This window comes from Mus caroli, unplaced genomic scaffold (assembly GCF_978045245.1).
Source record: "Mus caroli unplaced genomic scaffold, Mus_caroli_1 scaffold_12, whole genome shotgun sequence".
In the NCBI taxonomy this organism is placed as follows: domain Eukaryota; kingdom Metazoa; phylum Chordata; class Mammalia; order Rodentia; family Muridae; genus Mus; species Mus caroli.
The window spans coordinates 121,181,307-121,206,664 of NW_028227267.1; the positions used below are offsets into that span (position 1 = coordinate 121,181,307).

The following is a 25,358-nucleotide window of genomic DNA, read 5'->3' on the forward strand; positions in this document are numbered from 1 at the left end:
ACAGTAATGGCTTGTGCTGTAAGATCGAGAATTGACAAGTGGGACCTCATGAAACTACAAAGCTTCTGCAAGGCTAAAGACACCATCAATAAGACAAAAAAACCACCAACAGATTGGGAAAGGATCTTCACCTATCCTAAATCAGATAAGGGACTAATATCCAATATATATAAAGAACTCAAGAAGGTGGACTCCAGAAAGTCAAATAACCCCATTAAAAAATGGGGCTCAGAACTGAACAAAGAATTCTCACCTGAGGAATACCGAATGGCAGAGAAGCACCTGAAAAAATGTTCAACATCCTTAATCATCAGGGAAATGCAAATCAAAACAACCCTGAGATTCCACCTCACACCAGTCAGAATGGCTAAGATCAAAAATTCAGGTGACAGCAGATGCTGGCGAGGATGTGGAGAAAGAGGAACAGTCCTCCATTGTTGGTGGGATTGCAAGCTTGTACAACCACTCTGGAAATCAGTCTGGCGGTTCCTCAGAAAATTGGACATAGTACTACCAGAGGATCCAGCAATACCTCTCCTGGGCATATATCCAGAAGATGTCCCAACCGGTAAAAAGGACACATGCTCCACTGTGTTCATAGCAGCCCTATTTATAATAGCCAGAAGCTGGAAAGAACCCAGATGTCCCTCAACAGAGGAATGGATACAGAAATTATGGTACATTTACACAATGGAGTACTACTCAGCTATTAAAAAGAATGAATTTATGAAATTCCTAGCCAAATGGATGGACCTGGAGGGCATCATCTTGAGTGAAGTAACACAATCACAAAAGAACTCACACAATATGTATTCACTGATAAGCGGATATTAGCCCAAAACTTAGGATACCCAAGATATAAGATACAATTTGCTAAACGCATGAAACTCAAGAAGAATGAAGACCAAAGTGTGGACACTGTGCCCCTTCTTAGAATTGGGAACAAAACACCCAGGGAAGGAGTTACAGAGACAAAGTTCGTAGCTGTGATGAAAGGATGGACCATTTAGAGACTGCCGTATCCAGGGATCCATCCCATAAGCAGCTTCTAAACGCTGACACCATTGCATACACTAGCAAGATTTTGCTGAAAGGACCCAAATATAGCTGTCTCTTGTGAGATGATGCCGGGGCCTAGCAAACACAGGAGTGGATGTTCACAGTCAGCTATTGGATGTATCACAGGGCTCCCAATGGAGAAGCTAGAGAAAGTACCCAAGGAGCTAAAGGGATCTGCAAACCTATTGTTGGAACAACATGATGTACTAATCAGAACCCCGGAGCTCTTGTCTCTAGCTGCATATGTATCGAAAGATGACCTAGTCGGCCATCAATGGAAAGAGAGGCCCATTGGACTTGCAAACTTTATATGCCCCAATATACGGGAATGCCAGGGCCAAAAGAATGGGAATGGGTGGGTAGGGAAGTGGGGGGCGCTATGGGGGGACTTTTGGGATAGCATTGGAAATGTAATTGAGGAAAATATGTAATAAAAATAATAAAATTTAAAAAAAATGGTAAAAAAAAAAAAGAATATCCAGCCTACAGAGGATAGAGCCATTCTTTAAGCAGGTGATTTTGAAGTGTATTAGAGTGGCAGACTCCAGCTGAGTAAAGCAAGCAAGGATACAGGCATTCATTTCACTGCTCTGCATTCAGCAACAGAAACTAAACTAAACTAGAACGCAGCTGTAGCCTTGAAAAATGCATTTCTTAAGCAGTAAGACTTGAAAATCAAAATCACTCTGTAATCCTTGGACTGCTGAGTAGATATTATGCTGACAGACATAAAAATGCCATTAATATTGTATGTCTTCATCACAGCCCTTACATGGCCCGAGGCATTGCCAATAAGGAGTAATACTTTGAAAAATATTGCTTTCTGAGCTGTGGGAGAGTGGGATTAAAGTAGTAAACCCTGTTGGAAGCAGGTATACTGTCACCCAGGCTTTGTTGTGACACATACAGAGAACTAACAGTGTAGGCTTAGTAAAAATTTTCAACATCTCCATGAATTTCAGAATGGAAAACAGGCAACAAGTTCAAGTAACCAGCTTCGTTAGTCTTGAACAAGGGGGTCATCCTATCCTTGCCATATTTTCAGTACTTTAAAAGTAGATTATACTTGTTCATCTTGAAGTAATGTGCATTCCAAGTCAAATCCTTATAAACTTAACTAAAATAATCATGACTATAATGCTTTATTTCATTTTTAAAATATTAAAAAATCAATATTATGAAAGTGAAGCCTTGAGAGAAGCCATCATTTTAGAGATTGTATTGTTAGCCCTGAAAACATACATACAAGTAACATTATTCAGACTGAGCACATTATATTTAGAAACACACAGAGAGAGAGAGAGAGAGAGAGAGAGAGAGAGAGAGAGAGAGTCATGTAGCAACAATTAATGAAGAGAGACCATGAATTTGACAAAAGCAAGGGGGGATTTTTGGAAGTATTTGGAGAGAGGAAATGGAAGGAAGGTATGATATAATTTAATATAATCTCAAAACAAAAAATAATTTGAAAAGAAAAAATATTTTAAAATGCATTGAAATGAGTTAGTTTTTAAGTAAATAATTTTAAAAGAAGTATGTTTCCCTTAGATGATAACATCAAATGTTTTATTTTTATGAATTTTTTTTACTATAGATGTATTTTATCTGGTTTCAGGACACTGAAAGTGTGAGTTTCATGCAACCCATTTCAGGGATAGTTTAGAGGTCATTTCAATGATAGAATGAAAATAATTTCATGGTGACAGAAAAATGCTAACTAATTAGTTTCAGGCCTGAAATAATGAAATAATATCTCAAACTGGACTGAACTGAATTGAAAATCTAGAATTTGTTTTGGTTTTTTGTTTGTTTTTGTTGTTGTTGTGAAAAGTCTTAAGAAAAGAAGGAAAGTTTTTGACCAAAAAGACCCAGATTTTTTTTCCGTTATGGGACTTGTCACTTTGCTAGTTGAAATACTATATAAGAAAAGTTATCATGGACCTTTTTAAAAGTCATTAGAATTTATGAAAGTGAGAAAAACACACATTTTTGTGAATTATTCAGTGTATGTGAGCAAAATAAGACCCACAAAAAATGTAAGCATTGCCCATCTCCATAAACTAACTCCTTCTCTGGAATGGCATGTGTCTGTCTTCCCTGACCCACCTAAACCATCCCTTCTTTCCCACTGAAATGTGAGCTAATAGGATTCTTCAGTGGTGCCTAGCTGATATGGGGAATAAAATGTGGAAGCTTTAGGACAGTCTCTGCATACTCAGTATTAATTTCACACTTATTTATTAAAATTTTACATCCATTTTTTGAGTGTGTATGTGTGTTTTGCCTGCATGTATATATGTACACTGTAGTTATGCCTGGTATATGCAGAGGTCAGATGAGGGTGTCAGATCTCCTTGAAATAGGATGGAGGGATTATACAGAGTTTAAGTCACTGTGAGGGAGATGAAAGCCAAGCCCTCTGCAAGTGCAACAAATGATTTCTTCAGCACCATCAATGTTGATTTTAAACTTCATATCTTTATACATTTCTCTGAAATGGCATTACCAATGTCAATAAATCAAGATTGCCAGAGTGGCTTTTTTATTAATTTACCATACTTATGCTTTTAGCCCTGGTCAAATCTTCTCTAGAGTCCTTCAGTTCAGTGTAAGTTCAGTGAATTCAAAAGTGTCCAAGAGACTTTGAGTGCGTTTAGTGAATAATCAAGTTAGAAGATTATTATGAGGGGGGAAAAAAAGGATGGGAATCCAGCAGATGGATTTTCTAACATCAATTAGCCTGGGCAAGAAGGTGTGAAATGTAACAGAAAGACATCTACCTTTTCTTTTCTTTCTTTCTTTCTTTCTTTCTTTTCTTTCTTTTCTTTCTTTCTTTCTTTCTTTCTTTCTTTCTTTCTTTCTTTCTTTCTTTCTTCCTTATTTTCTATTCGATATTTTCTTTATTTACATTTCAAATGTTATCCCCTTTCCTGATTCCCCTCTGAAAACCCCCTATTCCCTCCCCCTCCCCCTGCTCATCAACCCACCTACTCCTTCTTCCTGGCCCTGGCATTCCCCTATACTGGAGCATAGAACCTTCACAGGATCAAGGGCCTCTCCTCCCATTGATGACTGACTAGACCTTCCTCTGCTACATATCCAGCTAGAGCCATGAGTCCCACCATGTGTTTTCTTTGGTTGGTGGTTCACTCCCAGGGAGCTCTGGGTATAATGGGGTTCTACACAGCTATTAAAAACAATGAATTTATGAAATTCTTAGACAAATGCATAGATCTGAAGGATATCATCCTGAGTGAGGTTATCCAATCACAAAAGAACACACATGATATGCACTCACTGATAAGTGGATATGATCCCAGAAGCTCTGAATACCCAAGATACAATTCTCAAAACACATGAAACTCAAGAAGAAGGAAGACCAACATGTGGATACTTCGATCCCTCATAGAAGGGGGAGCAAAATACCATGGAAGGAGTTAGCAGAAACTGAAGGAATGACCATCCAAGACTGCCCCACCTGGGGATTCATCCTATATACAAACACCAAACCCTGACACTGTTGTGATTGCCAATAAGAGCTTGCTGACAGAAGCCTGATATATCTGTCATTTTTTTGTGATTATGCAGTTTTATTTAATGAAAAATATTGTGCATTATTCATATGCCAAGCATCTGGCATTAATTATTTATTATTTTCTTTTTTATTATTTATTTTTTATTACATATTTTCCTCCATTACATTTCCAATGCTATCCCAAAAGTCCCCCATACCCCCCCCCACTTCCCTACCCACCCATTCTCATTCTTTTGGCCCTGGCATTCCCCTGTATTGGGGCATATAAAGTTTGCAAGTCCAATGGGCCTCTCTTTCCAGTGATGGCCGACTAGGCCATCTTTCGATACATATGCAGCTAGAGACAGGAGCTCCGGGGTACATCTTTATGAGAGGCTCTGCCAGTGCCTGATAAATACAGAAGTGGATGCTCACAGCCATCCATTGGACAGAGCACAGGGTCCCCATTGAAGGATCTAGAGAAAGTACCCAAGGAGCTGAAGGGGTTTGCAGCCCCATAGGCATCTACCTTTTAGTCTTGACTCTTATTGGGTCTTTGAACACATCAATCACGATTCTTAATCCTTGGATTTTGTTTTTGTTTTTGTTTTAAATCTCTACACTGAAAAAGTTGTAGTAGTTCTTCTATGGCTTCTCTCTCAGTTTTAAAATTCTGCCTTTCTACACAGTTTACTCTGTAATAGAACATGAGAAAACATGCTCCCTTGAAAAGAATACTAGGCTTAGAAATTAAGAGGAAACACATGAGATGGCAAAGTTGAGAAAGTTTTGGAGATCTACACAAAGCAGCTGCTCTTCTGTATGCTGGAATAATTGTTGGGGTATCTGATTTAAGGGAGATGGTTGACTTTCAACCTTTATCAGCTCTTCTTCTCTCAAAGATCAACTTTTCAAGTCACTTTAGATTTTAAATTAAGTAGAAATCCTCTCCTGGATCAGAAACTACTGAATTTTAAAATGAGATCACCAATGCAAGTATATTTTTGTTACTATTTTGTTACACTTTGTGACATGAACAAATAGGTATTCACATACTTCTACAGAAACCCCAATTCTCAACGAGACATCATTAGTTCCACAATAACCAAGGAATACAACAGACTTTGCTTTAGAAAGAATTTCTCATACAATGTCCTACGTGTATTGTGAAAAGCAGAATTCACCTTATCTCAGAATAAATAAAGCCTGTGAAGTCAAAATCCATTGAAATCATTTTTTAAAGAAAACTTTCAATAAAACATGAAAATCAGAAAGAACTATGAGATATTCTATATGATTAAAATATAGTTTGTCTTGTCATCAAAATCTTGTTGGCATATGCAATAGTGTCTAGGTCTTATCTTTAGTGAGTAATAGAAACTACCAGGAGTCAATGTGGTAGAAAAACTTTGTCTGCCAATAGGAAGCAGGCAAATCTCATATTTATTAATAACATCAAAAGGGCTTAGACAGAAAACTATTTCAGCATTTCTAATTTAGCGTTTCAATGTGGGAAATAGCTACTTAATCACTCTCTGAGGACACCACATTTTGTAGAAAATAATTGTAGACATGACATATAATGCACATCATTTCTTTAATTATAATTATGCAGACATTTCATTGATTTTCTTTGTTTTGCTCTCCCTATGAAACCCTGGTTGGACTTTAATTCATATTCTTCCTGCCTCAGTCTTCTAGATGCCAGGATTATAGGTCAGACCCAGTTGCATATTATCTGTTGTATTATTGAATACACTTCAAGAAAGTCTTTAAAAAAATACCAATTAAGGAAGCAATAAAATAATTTGCCACAAATAAAAAAGAACACAAGTAACTGTGAAAGGCTCTGATTGATGAGATTTACTATGCATATGCTTGTGGAAAACCTGCAGTACCTTACACACTATTTAAATAGCACTGCTGGCCTATTTGTAAGGCAACATATGGATAGACAGATAAAAAATCTAATTATTATATAAAACATGGCCATTTTAGTTTATTTTCTATTGCTTTGAAAGGACATTATGATCAAGGCAACTTACAGAAGAGTTTATTTCAAGGCTTAAAGTTTCAGAGGATTAGAATCCATGACTCTCATAGCAGGGAACATGGCAGCAAGTATACAGGAATGGGACTGAAGCAGTAGCCGAGAGCTACATACGTATCTTGGTACATAAACATGAAGCAGAGTGAACTAACTGGGACCGGCATGGACTTTTGAAACCTCAGGGCCAATCCCCAAGGACACACCTTCTCCAACAAGGCCATACCTCCCAATCCTTCCCAAATAGTGACACCAACTGGGGATGGGATATTTATATATATGAGCTTAAAGGTTTCATTGTCATTTAAATCACCACAATGGCTAACTGAGGTGAATATGAATCAGGTCAATGCATTCTTGGAGAGGGCTGAGAGATTTTTTTTAGGTTCTAGGATATAGACTTCTAGCGAGTTAGTTTCTGGCTCCAGATTTCCCACTTGGTCATTGTGTGATCTTGAAGAACTCATTCAGGATTTCTGGAATGTAAGTCATGGGGAAATGGTCAAATAATTTAGTCTTCAGAGTTCTGACAACTGCAGTGTCCCCAACAATACATTAGAATTCTATATAAATTTGATGCTTTAATGGACAGTTGAAATCAGTGAGGATGGTTTTGAGTAAAGAATTTGAGAAAGGCAGAAAAAGAACAGGGTCAGAAGGAAGTGCTGAAGAATACATAATGTATGTACAACATGAGAAAACAATAGAAATTCAAACAGAAATGTCATCTCTAAATTATCAAAAGTTGGGGCCATTTTCTGATACATCTCAGCTCAATGTGAAATGCTGATAATACTGAGGACATTTTTTTCTAGTTTGCTAAAGTCACCAGGGTTGTGTGAGAGGGAATAGGGGAAGAGGTTCTGAAAGAAGAAGACAAAGAAAAGGGGAAGAGTAGAGAGAAGTGAGAGAAGTGAGAGGTAGAGGAACAAAGGAGTAAGAGAGGGAGGTGGGGGCTGAGCACCCCTGTTTATGGTATTCACTGTTGCTAGGTAACTGGGGAGGAGTTTAGCCTGAAGGTCAGTAGATTGGGCCATTGCTTACTTGACTACTAACCATGCTTCTCTTGTGGGGGTTGTGGGAGGCAGTAACTTAGGCAGGGGCCGGAGTTCCAGGAGCATGAAGGAGGGCCTACCTTGTCATGAAGGTGAATTATGACCATCGGGGTTCAGACCTCAGCTCAACTGGATACCAGCCTGCAATTCTCCACAAATTCTCAGGGTCATTCAAAAGTCCTAAAGAATTGACTCAATGCTAGTAGACTGCCATCTATTATTCAGTTTTTTGAGTTGCTTTTTAAAAAATAAATTAGTATATTTTTTAATAGTTTGTTATTTTAATTGCAATATATAACATAATGGTTAAATCTATTAGTGAGGTATTATATGGTGTTTTCATATATGAATTCTGTTCATTTCAATAGGCTTAAATGTGTCTATCTTCTCAAATACTAATTTAATATTTTTTCCAATTTTTATTAGGTATTTTCTTCATTTACATTTCAAATGCTATCCCTAAAGTCCCCCATAACCTATCCCCCCCACTACCCTACTTGCCCACTCCCACTTCTTGGCCCTGGTGTTCCCCTGTACTGGGGCATATAAAGACCAAGGGGCCTCTCTTCCCAATGATGGCCGACTAGGCCATCTTCTGCTACATATGCAGCTAGAGACACGAGCTCTTGGGGTACTGGTTAGTTCATATTGTTGTTCCTCCTATAGGGTTGCAGAACCTTTAGCTCCTTGGGTACTTTCTCTAGCTCCTCCATTGGGGGTCCTGTGTTCCATCCAATAGCTGACTATGAGCATCCACTTCTGTGTTTGCCAGGCACTGGCATAGCCTCACAAGAGACAGCTATATCAGGGTCCTTTCAGCAAAATCTTGCTGGCAATGGTGTCTGCGTTTGGTGGCTGATTATGGGATGGATCTCTGGAAGCGGCAGTCTCTGGATGGTCCATCCTTTTGTCTCAGCTCCAAACTTTGTCTCTGTAAATCCTTCCATGGGTGTTTTGTTCCCAATTTGAAGATCTGGTGAAGTGTCCACACTTTGCTCTTCGTTCTCAGTTTCATGTGTTTTGCAAATTGTATCTTGGGTATTCTAAGTTTCTGGGCTAATATCCATTTATCAGTGAGTACATATTGTGTGAGTTCTTTTGTGATTGGGTTATCTCACTAAGGATGATACCCTCCAGATCCATCCATTTGCCTACAAATTTCATAAATTCATTGTTTTTAATAGCTGACTAGTACTCCATTGTGTAAATGTAGCACATTTTCTGTATCCATTCCTCTTTTGAGGGACATCTGGGTTCTTTCCAGTGTCTGGCCATTATAAATAAGGCTGCTATGAACATAGTGGAACATGGGAACAAATATCCAAAATCATTCTTTCTAATTCTATATAGCACATTATCAGAACCTGTGTCCATTTTACTGTCCAAAGGATATTAGAACTTCAGGCTTTATGCAACTGGGACATACCCATTGACCAGTCTTTCTTATCTTTAACTTGCCCTTGCCTCTGATAACCACTATTCTATTCTCAGCTTCTATAAATTCACAATTTTGGAGAATTTATGTGAGTGAAATTATATTATATTTCTCTGTACTTTTATACGTGTGTGTGAGAGAGAGAGAGAAAGAGAGAGAGAGAGAGAGACAGACAGACAGACAGAGACAGACAGAGACAGAGATAGACAGAGAGAAAGTGAGTTAGAGAGAGAGTGTGTGTGTTTATGTATATCATGTTATGTGTGCTGAAGTTAGCAGACAACCTCAGGTGTTTGTTTTCCACCTTATTCAAGACAGAATCTCTTCCTGTTTGATTCTCAGACACCAGGCTAAGTGGCCCAGGGGCTTCTGGTAATTTCCCTTCCCTGTCTCCTAGCTCATCATAGATAGGGTACTGGATTCTAATGTATAGTATTGCTTCTGTCTTTCTGTGAATTTTGAGGATTGAGCTTGGGTTCTCCAACTGTGCAGCAAGCACTTTACCCACTAAGCCACTTCCTACTTGGGGTTTTGATGCCTGACTTATTTTATGGAATACAATAATATTTAATAACATCAATGTTGTCTCAAATGAAAGAATTTAATTTTTTATAATGGGTGAATAACTACTGTGTACCTGCACTGAATTTGTCTCTAGGGGTTCACTTCAGTTGTTTCTATTTCTTGGTTACTGTGAACAGTATTGCTGTATTTTTAATTTTTGAGGTAGCTCCATATTGTTTTCCATAATTACTGTACTAATTTACATTCTTTCCAAAAGTATGCATGAATTCTTTTCTACTGTATATTCATCTTTTTTGTTGCTGTTTTCAAGACAGGGTTTCACTATATAGCTCTGGCTGTCCTTGAACTCACTATGTGACCTTGAACTCATAGATATCTTTCTGCCTCTGCCTCTGAGTGATACAATTAAAAGCATGTGCCACTAAGCCTAGCTATCAAAGTTTTCATCTTTGGTCTTTATAATAATCACTTTTTTAGACTGGAAATGGTGGTGCATGCTTCAAATTCCAGTACTTGGGAGGCAGAGGCAGGCAGATCTGAGTTCCAGGCTAGCCTGTTCTACAGAGCAGGTTCCAGGACACCCTGGCCTTTACAGAAAAACCCTGGCTTGTAAAACTAAATAAGATTAGATGATAGAGGATAGATAGATAGATGATAGATAGATAGATAGATAGATGATAGATAGATAGATAGATAGATAGATAGATAGATAGATAGATAGATATCATTCTGTCTTGAATGAGCTGATATCTTATTATGGTTTTAGTTTTCATTACCTTGATAATTTTTGCTGATAATACTTCATGTGCCTATAGGACATCATCATCTCTTCTGAAAAATGTCTATTGTTTATTTTTATTTCATTAATTTACTTTTAATATTGTGGTTTTGTGTGTGTGTGTGCTCATGCACATATGCACTTGCATATATGTGTGTATGTGTGTCTTGAAGCAAGAGGAAAACTTGATGGAGTCTGTCTTCCCCTTTATGTGTGTTTCAGAGGATCAAACTCAGGTCACCAGGTTTGCAATGCAAGTTTGTTTGTCTGTTGAGCCCTGTTCTTAATATCTAAACAGTTATTTGTGTTTCTACTTTTGAATTTCTTGATTTAGGTACTCTGGATATTAACCCCTTCGTTTGTGAGTATTTTCTATATTTTTAAAGTTGACACCTTTCTGTGTTGACAGCTTTGCAGTGCAGCTTTTTAAAATCACACAATCTCATTTCCCTATTTTTCCTGATAATGTGCAGTTTTCAGCAATCTGTGTGCAAAGCCTGTTTCTGGACCAAGATATGCAAAGGTTCCAAGAAACCTTCAAAGGAATAACCCCATAAAATCTCAAATAACAATCACTGATAAAGGGGTACTTCAAAGTTTAGGTGCCACCACTCCAGATTCATGCCAGATACAACAGTTCTGCAAAAATTCTGTAACAGTGCCTACCAGTCAACACTAACTAATTTTGACAGATGTTCTCATGGACCTTCTGGAATTTACAGAACAGCAGCACCATCCTCTCAGCCCACCACAGCTGAAGGACTTAACAGTAGACATAGATAGTGGCTAGCTTGCTCTCAAAGTGTTCTCACCAAAGTGGATTCCCCAAGAGAAACCTGAAGCATTTTCTGCCTAGTGGAGCATTCCTGCTGGGTGAGATGTCTACTTACATGAGATTACCATTATCTTTATTAGTAGTTTGGTCCTGTAAGGAATGTTTGTGTGAATGAACCAAGAATATTTGAAAGGCAAGTCTATATATCCTAAGTGCTGAGCGCCTCACAGCTCATCAGTCATGTACTCTGCAACTGTCGTAAATTTTTTTTCACCATATTTTATTTCTTGTAGTTTCATAGCCTCAGGTTTTACATTTGAGACTTTAATACATTTTGAGTATATTTTTGTAACTGGTGAGAAACAAGTCTATCTCCTTTTGTATGTGACTATCCCTTCCATGCATCAGTAACACCTTTACTGGTAGATGTGTGGGGTTACTTTGGGGATCTCTATAATGTTCCTTCAGTATCTAGGCCTATTTTATGTCAGCTTATGCTGTTTGCATGGTTACAACTTTGTAGTATGGGTTGAAGTTAAGTAGTGAAATGCCTCCTGCTCTGATCCCTTCCTCCAAGATTGTTTGGGCTATTAAAGATTTTCTGATCATATATATATATATAAGAATATATATATATATATATATATATATATATATATATATATATATATTCTTATTATAAAACAAAAAATATATATATGCTTATATATATTTTTTGTTTTATACTAAGAATATATACATATGTACTGTGATACACTAAATCAGTATGTAGATTACTTTGGGCAATAGAGACATTTTAACAATATCAAGTTTTCAAGACCATGAACATGAGATGTCTTTTTGTTTTGGGGTTATCTTCAATTCCTTCTGTCAATATTTTATAGTTTTCTGTGGAGAAATCTTTTGCTTCTTTCATATTTATTCTTTTTTGTTTTTTGTTTTTGTTTTTTTGTTTGTTTGTTTTTCTATTAGATATTTTCTTTCTATACATTTCAAATTTCAAATGCTATCCCGAAAGTTCTCAATATCTTCCCCTCGCCCTGCTCCCCTACCCACCCACTCCCTCTCTTCCCAGTAATGGCTGACTAGGTCATCTTCTTCTACATATGCAGCTAGAGACACTAGGGTACTGGTTAGTTCATATTGTTGTTCCACCTATAGGGTTGCAGACACCTTCAGCTCCTTGGGTGCTTTCTCTAGCTTCTCCATTGGGGGCCCTTTGTTCCATCTTATAGATGACTGTGAGCATCCACTTTTGTATTTGCGAGGCATTGGCATAACCTCATACGAGACAGCTATACCAGGGTCCCATCAGCAAAATCTTGCTGGCATATGCAATAAATGTCTGGGTTTGGTGACTGATTATGGGATGGATCCCTGGGTGGGGTAGTCTCTGGATAGACCATCCCTTCGCCTTAGCTCCAAACGTTGTCTCTGTAACTCCTTTCATGGATATTTTGTTCCCTATTCTAAGGAGGAACGAAGTATCCACCCATTGGTCTTTCCTCTTCTTGATTTTCTTGGGTTTTGCAAATTGTATCTTGGGTGTTCTATGTTTCTGGACTAATATCCACTTATCAGTGAGTGCATATCTAATGACATCTTTTGCGATTGAGTTACCTCACTAAGGATGATATCCTCCAGATGCATCCATTTGTCCACGAATTTCATAAATTCATTGTTTTAATAGCTGAGTAGTACTCCATTTTGTAAATGTACCACATTTTCTGTATCCATTCTTCTGTTGAGGGACATCTGGGTTCTTTCCAGCTTCTGGCTATTATAAATAAGGCTGCTATAAACATAGTGGAGCATGTATTCTTGTTACCAGTTGGAACTTCTTCTGGGTATATGCCCAGGAGAGGTATTGCTGTATCTTCCGGTAGTATTATGTCCAATTTTCTGAGGAAACTCCAGAATGACTTCCAGAGTGGTTGCACAAGCTTGAAATTCCACCAGCAATGGAGGAGTGTTCCTCTTTCTCCACATCCTTGCCAGCATCTGCTGTCACCTGAATTTTTTATATTAGCTATTCTGACTGGTGTGAGGTAGAATCTCAAGGATGTTTTGATTTGCATTTCCCTTATAATTAAGGATGTTGAACATTTTTTTTTCATTTTTCCCCTATTTCTCAGTTGAGAATTCTTTGTTTAGTTCTGTACCCCATTTTTAATGGGGTTATTTGAATTTCTGGAGTCCAGCTTCTTGAGTTCTTTGTATATATTGGATATTAGTCCCCTATCAGATTAAGGATTGGTAAAAATCCTTTCCCAATCTGTTGGTAGCCTTTCTGTCTTATTGACAGTGTATTTTGCCTTACAGAAGCTTTGCTATTTTATGAGGTTCTATTTGTCAATTTTGTGTTGTTTTCATTCTGAAGAAAAGATGCATCTTAGTAGCTTGTGATTATAAGATTGTTACATACAAACACACACATTATATGTAATAAAATTATTATATGCTTTTCTCTTTAAGTTATGAAATTATGGTTAACAAGCTCACATGGAAGGATAATTTATACATTAAAAACAACTTGGAGGCTTTAGCTATATGCACCTGTCAAATCAGACATACTTTATTCACATCTATGTAGCTTCCTCAAATGTAAAACCACTGCAAGTGGTCAATATCAGTTGATCATTTTTAACAAATTCATAAATTATATTTAAATCACTAGATGTTTAGGTGAAGTGTGACAGCAATAGAAAATGTGAAATAATAATCAATGTGTGCTTATCATAACAATGACTATGGAATCTAGATACCTGGTATTTCAATAATCCCATAGGCAAGTGACTTGTAAAGGAAATTATTAGAATTTCTGGCCAATAAAATTAAGTATGATATTGTATTCCATACTATTTGCATTTTCTCTAACAGCTATTAGGAATATATTTTCAAATGAAATTATTATTCCTAAATACTACAGGACTGGCTTTTGTGGCCCAGAAAAAGTGTGTTGATACATCCTGTGCACTCACAACTGTGACCCATTAGTACCTTTTTCTTTTTTAATTTTTTTCTGATTGATATTTTTGATAAATTATGCATAAAATTAATAAGAATTTCATCTTCATCCAAAATACTACATGGTATTTGAGTTTTTGAGGTAAGTACACAAGAACTTTTATTCAATGCACTTCTCTGTCTGTCCATTTCAATGTTCAAACCTTTATTTCATACTGTAATTTTAAATCAAATAAAGAGTTTACTGCTATTTCTCCTAGGTAGGCATTTGGTTCTGTTAACTATATAAAACTATATTTCAAGTGGCTCAAATTGCATTAGGAAAATAGTTAAATCATTTATGGTACCTTGAAATGATTTCTTAACAATTTCCTCTTTGTGTTTAATCATATTTTATATCAATATGTATTTCTCCACGGATAGTTTAAAAAACACCTCTTTCTTATTTCCCAGCTAAACTTAAGACTTTTAAGCAATTTAAAAGTCTGTTTGTTCTACTTTTCTTTTTGTGAAAAATATAGATATCTAGTTGAAACTGAAAGAAAAATACATACAAAGATAATATTCATAACTATATAGACTTATCTAATGTGTGGTAAATTTATTTGTTACCATACACTGAAACAATTATTTTCTAGTAATCACAGGTGATAATTTTAAACCTCAAATTTTCTAACCAAGCATCTGGAACACACTTATAATCCCAGCATGTAGGATATGGAAACAATAATAATAGGAGCAAAGTCCAATCCTGCCACATAGCAAATTCTCTACTATCTTGGGCTTCATGAGGCTCCATTTTCCAAAATATTAAAACCAAAAGAATTTTAATTTTTATACTCTTAATGTATGATCTTAAAATAGTAAATATTAAATATCAACAATAATAATATCATAGTAGATATGAGGATATCCTATAAGGTTAAATATTCAGCCATCATTTTTAATTTAACATGGCAGTAAAGTTAATATAAATCTTAACATTTATTAATATTAATATTAAACTTAATATTAATCTTAATTACAGAGAAATGTTTGCAAAGGAATTTGAACATTTACAGTGTGAACCCTGTATGTGATTTCTAGTAATAAAATATAGTGTTTTTCAGGCCACAATAATATAAGGTTCTCAAGGGACATATCAACATATTTCTAATTTATTCTTCATTATCTCTTAGCAAAGAAGTTAATGGTTTTCTCAGATTAGTTAAGTAAATTATAGACCAGGAGGTCAATACCCTTAACTATAAGAGAACAGAACACTTACCAGAAAAATCTTGGTGTGACAGGGACTGAGATTAAGGTAGAAGAAGTTTATTACTGAGGTGTATTTCGGCAGCTATTAGACTATTAAAGTCATAGTAGGTTAGATGTGATGGGGAGCTGTGCTTTTCAAACTGTTATTCAGGCACTATCTCTAGAAAGACTCATTATATAGAGCCAGAGTTGTGATTTTTAAAACATGTGAACTTAATAACCTGGAGTTTAGGAATCTTCTGGGTCAATATTTTGAGGTCTGAACATATATAAAACATTCTACACAAGTCATATGCAAGTCTTGGAGCACTGTGTGAATACCTGAGATTTTACTTCTCATATATTAAAATTATTTTTATGAAAGTTCAAGTCATGAATTTAAATCAGCTAGCTTTTTGCTCTCTTATCTGTAATGGATTCTTTGAATTAAGTAAAATATGTTGGGAAGACTTTTTATTAAGTAGGATGATTTACTAAGCTTCTTTCTACTTTCTTTCTTTACTATTATAAGGTTATTGATTTCATTTTTAAATCTTTGCTACACGAGCATGAATAAAAGGAATAAGAAACATCTTCCATTTTAGAACAGTTCTATCTTTACATGCTTCTCCTTTGAAATTTGTTCTTTGACAATTTCATAAATGACTATAATGTATTATGATTTTTTTAATATTTGAAATATATTTATTTATTTTTTTATTACGTATTTTCCTCAATTACATTTCCAATGCTATCCCAAAAGTCCCCCTTACCCCCCCCCACTTCCCTACCCACCCATTTCCATTCTTTTGGCCCTGGAATTCCCCTGTATTGGGGCATATAAAGTTTGCAAGTCCAATGGGCCTCTCTTTCCAATGATGGCCGACTAGGCCATCTTTCGATACATATGCAGCTAGAGACAAGAGCTCCGGGGTACTGGTTAGTTCATCATGTTGTTCCAACTATAGGGTTGCAGATCCCTTTAGCTCCTTGGGTACTTTCTCTAGCTTCTCCATTGGGAGCCCTGTGATCCATCCAATAGCTGACAGTGAGCATCCACTTCTGTGTTTGTTTGGCCCCGGCATAGTTTCACAAGAGAGAGCTATATCTGGGTTCTTTCAGCAAAATCTTGCTAGTGTATGCAATGGTGTCAGCGTTTTACACACTTTACCATCTTTGACATCCCACCCTCCAATTCTGGATGACCCACGTCTTCCCAAGTGTTCTTCCTAGTACTTTCATATAGTTTAGTGCAAAACCCTACTGATTTTCATTAGAGTTGCCTATATGAGCCTGTATGTTACCAGACCATATGCTACCAAATACTCCAATAGCCACTAACCACCAGTTAGGGATGAGGCTCCATGAGCCTCTGAACTATCCATAATAGAAGGTTGATGGGCTCTTGATCTATTGATCTTCTGCAGGTAAAAACAACTTCTATGTGTTCATGACTGCAATAACCAAGATGTTTCTGGTGTTTCACAGCACTTCTCCCCATTTTTTTTACCCCTACAACATTCCCTGAGCCTTGGATAAAATGCTTGTTTAGGATGATACAGATGTCCCAGTTAAGAAGATGCATACAGTACCCACAGAGTATAGAAAAGGGAAGCTTTAAACTGGAATTACAGATACTTGTGAGACCTCATGTGGTTCCTACAAACCACATGAAGATCTTCTTCAAAATCAGTAAGTGCTTTTTAACTGCTGAGCCGTCTTTCTAACCCCACAGGGAATTTCTTCATCTTCAAAAGTGGGTGGTATGGTAAAACAAAACAATACACCTGACTGTTTCTCTTGGCACAATAGGTAGTTCTAGCTAGCTTAAACATACTTTTTTAAAGCAGTATTTTAATGCATTTAATTCTAAAACAAAATATTTTCCAATTTTTGTTCTCTGATCTGAGAGCTAGTGATATACCTCCAAGCAAAATGTTCAGATGACATTAAATCTCTTCAGACATATCAAATAACATACTATAATCATTAGGACCAAAAAATAGGTTTTTTCAAATGAAAGAAAAATTTCCCCAGGCAACAACTCCCTCCAACTCTGAAAATATGGATATTGACTAGGAGCAGTCAAGACAACAATTTTTGTTCTCACAAGGTAGAACTGTTGTTATTGAACACATTAAATATCTTTATCTGGATAGGGAAGGATTTCAAGAATTTCCTTGGAATAGAGAAATAGATGCCTAGATTTCAACATTGTTGTGAGGTCATGGAACAGAATTCATTTGGAATAGCCTATTCTATTATCTACTTTCCTCCAAAACATATTCTTCATAAAACGCATATACATATGCAGCTAGAGCTCTTGTCTCTAGCTGCATATTGTATCAAAAGATGGCCTAGTCGGCCTAGTCGGCCATCACTGCAAAGAGAGGCCCATTGGACTTGCAAACTTCATATGCCCCAGTATAGGGGAACCCCAGGGCCAAAAAGGGGGAGTGGGTGGGTAGGGGATTGGCGGGGTGGGTATGGGGGACTTTTGGGATAGCATTGAAAATGTAAACGAGGAAAATACCTAATAAAAAATAAATTTAAAAAACGCATATACTGAAAAAACACTAAGTTAAATTTCTTTTTAAAGAATTATTTGTGTGCATTTATGTACATGCACGCATGCATACACACACACACACACGTGTGTGTGTGTGTGTGTGTGTGTATGCATGTGTGTGCCATCATATGTATATTATGCCCCCAGAGGCCAGAAGACAAAGTCAGAGCTCCTGGATCTAGTGGTCTTCTGTAAAAGCAGTCAGTGCTCTTAATCACTGAATAAACTCATAGGCCTATAACATTTTAGTTTTTTTACTGAATGTCCTGAAATGAAGTTTATTTCCACAAAGATTTTTAGTTACAGCATTATGAATTTTTATGCACACAGTCTGGGTTCATTGTACCAAAAGTTGGGAAGAAGCAAAACCAAAACCTGTAAGTCAGAGACTCAACCTGAGCCATCACAGGGGATGCTAAGAAGCCATCCATCCAAAAACTCAGTAGAAGACAATGAATCAAGATCCTTCAATACTTACACGTACAAACACTGTTTCCCACAGCAACTTCATGAGTTCTGAATCCTGAACAAGGAAGCCATGTTTAAGGTGCTTGGAGCTGAACTGGGGGTAGCTGCCTGTTTCCATTTTTACTGTACTGGTAGATTGCTTTAAACATACTAGAATTTGGTCTAGGCCAAGACACATATCCAAAAGTACATAATCTGACTCAAAATAAGCAATAATTAAAAGCATCTCTAATAGTAGAAAAGAGATAAAACAAACAGAAATGCTCTAATAACAGTACATGCACCAGAAAACAACTAAATGGAAAAGTTCTTAATCAGTGAAATATAGATTATTCAAAACTGTTATTCGGGGAAAGATATAAAAAAATAACAAATATCAAATAAATAAAATTGAGTTGTATCTGAAATGAGTCATCTCTAGAAATGAATTTTTGTATGTTTTCCTAGACAAGCTGTAAGAAATTCTATCTTGATCTTTCTCACAGCATGCTGCACATTCATCTCCTGCAGCAGCACATAATTTGCATAATATAAGAGCAAGTCCTGTGCTTTGGAATACCCTTGGGTGAGCTTAGATAAGAGGGACTCTGATGTTTCTTTGCAGTTCCCTTTGACAGAATTTCCAGATTTGCTGGAAAAAAGATTGCCTGTTGTGGAAGACTGAGAGAATTTTTATAATATATGATATGTGCATAAAGTCATATGCTATTGATACATAAATATACGATGATATTATAACTGAATATTATAGCTATTTGCTAGTAATATTGAAAAATAACAAACATTACAAGAATATATATGAAAATGCAAAGCAAACACAGAAAAATATTTTAATACATTTATATTTTAATCTATTGATTTATGCTCAAGGAATAGTGGAAAGAAGCATTTCTGACCAAATTTTTATTTTTATTTTTTTCTTGCAATGGAATGAGATTCTAACTATATTATAGTGCATGAGCACAGAATACCTGATGAAAAATGGATTAAAGAAGAATTCATCCAGTGGAGGCTATGTAGCAGAAAAACTGGTCAGTTTCTAATAAATATCAGAAATAAAACCCAGAAAGCCATGCTTAGATTGGTGTGAGATATATACTTAATTATTGGAAATATTTTCATCAAAATATATTCATTATTGTAATTCCCATTAAAACAAATATAGTTGTCTGTCCTTCTATAGCCTCTTGATGCTCACAGTCAGCTATTGGATGGATCACAGGGCTCCCAATGGAGAAGCTAGAGAAAGTACCCAAGGAGTTAAAGGGATCTGCAACCCTATAGGGGGAACAACATGATGAACTAACCAGTACCCCGGAGCTCTTGTCTCTAGCTGCATATGTATCGAAAGATGGCCTAGTCGGCCATCACTGGAAAGAGGCCCATTGGACTTGCAAACTTTATATATCCCAATACAGGGGAATGCCAGGGCCAAAAGAATGGGAATGGGTGGGTAGGGAAGTGGGGGCGGGGTATGGGGGACTTTTGGGATAGCATTGGAAATGTAATTGAGGAAAATACGTAATAATAAAAAAAAAACAGTATCCATACTTTCAAACTAGCCACTCAGAAGCATTATAAAATCTTGTGCCTGTGCTGAACATAGATGATAGATGATAGATAGATAGATAGATAGATAGATAGATAGATAGATAGATGATAGATAGATAGATAGATAGATAGATAGATAGATAGATAGATAGACAGACAGATTCTTGGTGTAACTATTCCCTAAGCAATACATAAAACAACTGCCTCCTTATTATTCCCTTCATAAAGAATCATCAATAAAGCAGATATAGTATACATGGGGAAATGTAGTCAATACACAAATATTTCACCATTTCCTAAAAATGACTTTAACTTCCTCAGATTGTAGTATCCACAGAGGCTGGGAAGCCCTGCCTATAGAAACTGAGGGATGACTGTGTTCCTTTCAGTTTCAAAACTCATACTGTATCCTTTTAAGAAATACAAGCTTTTGGATTCCAAGTATAAGTGAGATCATATACTGTATTTCAAAATGGAAAAATAAAAATAAAAAGACCTCATGGAAACAGACTATGCCACTGCTTTTTTGTGTATATGTACAGATACCAAATAAACATTCAGTTATTAAACTAAGTAAAAATAAATTACTAAAAAAAAATGTGTACAAATCGTACTTCTTTTGAAAGTCTTCCAAACAAGTGCAGAGAAATAAAAGATCATAAGAACATCGTATTTTTCAGGTTTTTTTTATGAACTAGGTTGTGTTTCAAAATGTGGCAAACACATTTCCAGATGTGAGATTAGTATTTTTTCCAGATCACCAAACAATGATGAATAATTAATAATCAGCTTCTACAGTAGTGTAATAAGGACCAAATTTCAAAGTCAACGTGTCAGAACCCATGCACACACATCATTAGCTTCTGCTGCTGCTCTAGCTATTTTACCAATACTGTGCTGTGGGCCAGTCACTACTGTCATTAGTGCGTCACTTACTGATGGGTAGAGGTAACCTTCTCCATTCATTGCTATGTACAGCCCTGTCTTCACTCCCTGGATGGCAACAACGCGCAGTCCCACTGGGATGAGGTTGAACAGTGCTGTTGAAGATAAAGGTGATCTGTCACCAGGCAGTAAATGGAACAAAGCATTTCAATAATACGTCCTCTTTTCTTTCTGTTATTTAAGAAATACCATAATATTTCTAATTTATGAGGTCAACTAAAGAACTTTATGATGAAAAGGCTTCTGCTATATAGGAAAAAAAATGAACATCTTAGTTTCAGCTTCCCCATGGAAGACTTGCTCACAATATTTTGAAGGGTTTGAGGGGCATAACAGAAACAGCTTCCCCATAGAAGACTTGCTCACAACATTTTGAAGGGCTTGAGGGACAGAACAGAAACAAGCCTGGAATCTTGCTTCTATTATCAAAGTTTCTGACCCTACTAGATTTCAGGGAAAGAAAGTCACCTATGTATATTCTCAAGGTGCAAAATTTTAAAAGTACAACTTGAAAATTGACTGTTAATTTCTATACAGTATGACTGGGTACTGCAGTGCAGCATAGGTCAGATGTTCAGAAGTAATTCCGAAGCTAAATCACGTTGGCAGAAGCAACATGAGAAAATCCAAGAAAAGATATATACCTGCCCATATGTGCCAAGAAAATTAAATAGCATGCAAATTTTCAAGAAAGACTTTTATTTACTGGTATTGTAAAAAGCTATAAATAAAAAGTGGAATATGCTTAGTTTTATATTTCTGATAAGTTAAAAACACAATTATATTATTATGTTTTCCTCCTTTCTAAAAAGTATTTAATACATTTTTATGAAGTATATACAACATCATCTTGTATATTGTCAACCATAATATCTCTGGTATACATATACTACTTAATAAGGCTTCTATTAGTATTCTTAGTGCAAGTGTTATTGACAAGAAGGCTATTTATTAATTAACTGCTCTTATTCAACTCCTTAACTTGAATTTACTTCTGAGAAATAGGAGTAGGCATGGGAAATACTTAGCTCTTAACATAAATATATAAGTAAAATGTCTTATCTTTAGGTCTTCAACTCTTTTATATAAGACATACCATTTGAAATTGACGGGCAATTTGGTTTCATTCTAAGGCTAATAAGTACATAATTAAAAATAATGTTGAAAGTTTTGTTTTGTTTTTTCTTCTTCAGGGTCATACTATGTATGGTGGAGAAAGTTACTCTTTTGCAATAATTACACATTCCTATTCTCCAGATAATACCAAATCTGCACATCAAAGAAAAACAGTCAGAAATGGTCTTGAGAATTACCTAGAGTTTAATTTGGGGACCCATGTGTGAAAAGTTGAGTATTGTTTTCACTATGCAAAGTAATACTGAACTGCCTTCTGCAGGATTCTAGAAGGTTATGACATATAGAAAAAAATTTAGTCCTTTTCATTTCTGTTATTTAGTATTGAATATGGCATGGTGTCATTTGGTAATAGGCTTTGTCCTGGAAATTCTGTTTCTTCTTTGCCTGTGAGGCTTATGTTTATTTTTATCTTTATTATCTCCCTAAAATTTGAAAGGAGGGACACTTTATGAAAATTCATAACTTCCATGCAGAATTTAAGAGAAAACATAATCTTGTGTATGTCTACCTAACCTGACAATTTCAAACCTAGTTACTTTAACCTCTGTATCCTGCTTTTGAAAAAGTGTTGTAGCTTCTGAATATATCATGTCATATATATGGTATAATTTCCAAAGGCAAGAGTAATATGAATACACTAAAATAATACATTATAAGAAGTAGGAAAGTTCTAAAATGTAGCCTAAAATAGCCATAATAAAAATTACACTTTCTTTTGTCAGAATTCTGGCAGGGAAAATGAAAACAATAACCATTTACTAATTAACTGTGTAGAGCTGACCATGGAACAAGGGTGGTGCTAGTTAAGAACACAGATAAATTATCTTTCACTCTCCTTAAATATTATATTACAAAGCAATGAGGAAAATCCTGATGGAATAAAAATAAAGAGGTCTCTGTGATTGTGAATGAATACATGAATGAATGAATGAATGAATGAATGAATAAATTGGAAATAATATAAAGATCATTTTTAAGGCAAAAAATGCAAGACACAATAGAAAGATTTATTATTTACAAAAAGAAAAGGAAGATTAACAAGAAAATGTATCTATAATATTATTCAAAGGGAGTAAAGCAAGTCCCACAAATTGCCAATGTAAACACAATATTCATAAATCTCAGTTCACTTCAGATATAAAGATAGTGAAAATATTAATATTTCACATAGACGCATCATGTGTAAAACAACTGATTTCGTGTCATTAATTGATCTCAGAATCCATGCCTCAGAACTTGATGAGTAGAACTAAAAAAAAAAAAAAAAAAAAAAAAAAAAAAAAAAAAAAAAAAAAAAAAAACAGGAAGGGCTGATTATTCCATTAAATGAATCAGGTTTTCCTTTCTTTTTATGGATTATAATTTATTGTGAAGAGAATGATAACTAGACAGTTATCATTGCTCATGACCTAAGGGCTCTAGCCCTGAAACTAAATCTATCAAAACACATTTTGGTAATTTTTCTGAACTCAGCAGTAAAAGGTGTGTGTGTGTGTGTGTGTGTGTGTGTGTGTGTGTGTGTATGTATGTATGTATATGTGTGTGTTAAAACTAATGTGCAATTAGAGGAAATTAGAGATCAGCATAAAAGAAAATGTTTAAGTAAGGAGGGTCCCAGATAAATCCTGTGAAAAATGTAACAATTGTAACATAAAAAATAGCAAATAGAATACAAATATCAACATTACAAAAAGCACATAGTTTTTTAAATGAACACAGACCCTATTTATAAGATAATCAAATGTTTTATACAGTGTATATAATAATAATAATCTGAAGATTACCTTCTATGCCAAAGACATTAACTTTTATACTAATGCACCAATGTACCTAACTGTTATAATCAGGGATGAATAGTGATTTTCTGGACATAACCAGTGTGTGAGAAAAAAACAAACTCAGTTTAAGACCAAAAGTGCCTCCTTCTACATTAGTACCTTCATGCATGTGGTCTCAGTGAAATGATACATGCATTCTCGTGGGCAACTAGAAAAGCCAACAGAACCAAGCATTTAGAAATGCATCTCATGAAGCCATTTCAGTAGCAGACCTAGTTTGTCACTTACTGGAATTGGTGCTGTCATCCTTGGTTCCATCGAGAGCTCCATCTGGGTGCATCTGCAAGTAGTAGCCTTGCCTGCAATATAACCTGGTCACTATGCCCTTGAGCTGGGGATCTGAAAGGCAAATACAAGGGTAATCAGCTTCACAAGGCTGAGGGGAAAGTTGGTTGTTACCCTTCTTTTAAAAAATTTCATGTTTCTTTTTCAGAAGAAGACATTTTGTAGAGGCTGCACATTTCTAGCTCCCAGACTTGTCTGGGTCATGATATCCAGACTACACAAACCACCACAATTAAAGCAGGCATAATAATAAGTTTCAGAAAATAGGGCATTTCATGAAACTAGAATGTGTGTTTACATTATTCATTATATGATTAAACTAATTAAATCACTAGTTTAATTATGATTTTAACCTCTAATTATTCCTTTCATTCAGGGTGACAATTCCAGATTTTCAAAGAAGTGACTCAGAAACTTTATTAAAGGTTTTAAATGGAGTTTCATTTTACTTAAATTGACAACCTTTAAGTGTGAGAAAACTGTATTTTAAAACAATGTTAAAATGCAATCTACATCTTTACTAAAACTCCCAGTTTGGACAACGACCCCCTCCTGCTTGCATGGAAGGACTTGCGGTGTTTATTAATGACACATACAAGAGTCAGATATTTCACTTCTGAACGCAAAGTGAGGCCTAGGATCAAAAGAAGATTGGGCTTGGCTCAATGTTGCAGTGAGTGCCTTGCATGTGCAGCACCCAGCACTGCTGAAACAAAACAAAACAACAAAATATAACAATACATTAATCAACATAGGAGTCAGCTTTAGGACAAGGTACTAGTTAAGGTGTAAATGAAACAAACAAGCTCTTCATTTATATAACTGAAAAGTACAGCCTAGTATGTATATATATATGATGTACATGTATATGTATATATATATGTATGTGTGTATGGGTATATATATATATATGTGTGTGTGTGCATATATATGTATCTATGTATGTAAAATTTGAATTTTTGAACATCAGGCATGGAAGTAAATGGAGGTGGGCATTTACTATAACAGAAGGGGAAGTTATGTATTGTGGTCTTCCCACTTAATGACTCTGAGAAAAGGTATATGCATAGTAATTCAGTGTTTCCCTAGAAGCTAGCTCTATTTAATAAAATAAGTATTTGCATGTGGCTTTGCAAAGGCCATCCTCATTTTGGGAGCATATCTAATATGGGGC

The 25,358-nt window shown here is 35.8% G+C and overlaps 1 protein-coding gene across 6 annotated transcripts in view; it reads right to left on the reverse strand.

The window, feature by feature from the left end:
• The window catches only part of Fgf14 (fibroblast growth factor 14), a 700,985-nt gene that overhangs the window by 135,537 nt on the left and 540,090 nt on the right, over positions 1 to 25,358 (reverse strand). For all 6 annotated transcript variants that reach the window (XM_021181486.3, XM_085828904.1, XM_085828905.1 and 3 more), the window contains 2 exons: positions 24,128 to 24,238; positions 20,916 to 21,019 (listed from right to left, as the gene is read on the reverse strand). In XM_021181486.3, coding sequence (XP_021037145.1) covers positions 20,916 to 21,019; positions 24,128 to 24,238 — 215 coding nt within the window. The remainder of the gene's footprint in view (positions 1 to 20,915; positions 21,020 to 24,127; positions 24,239 to 25,358) is intronic.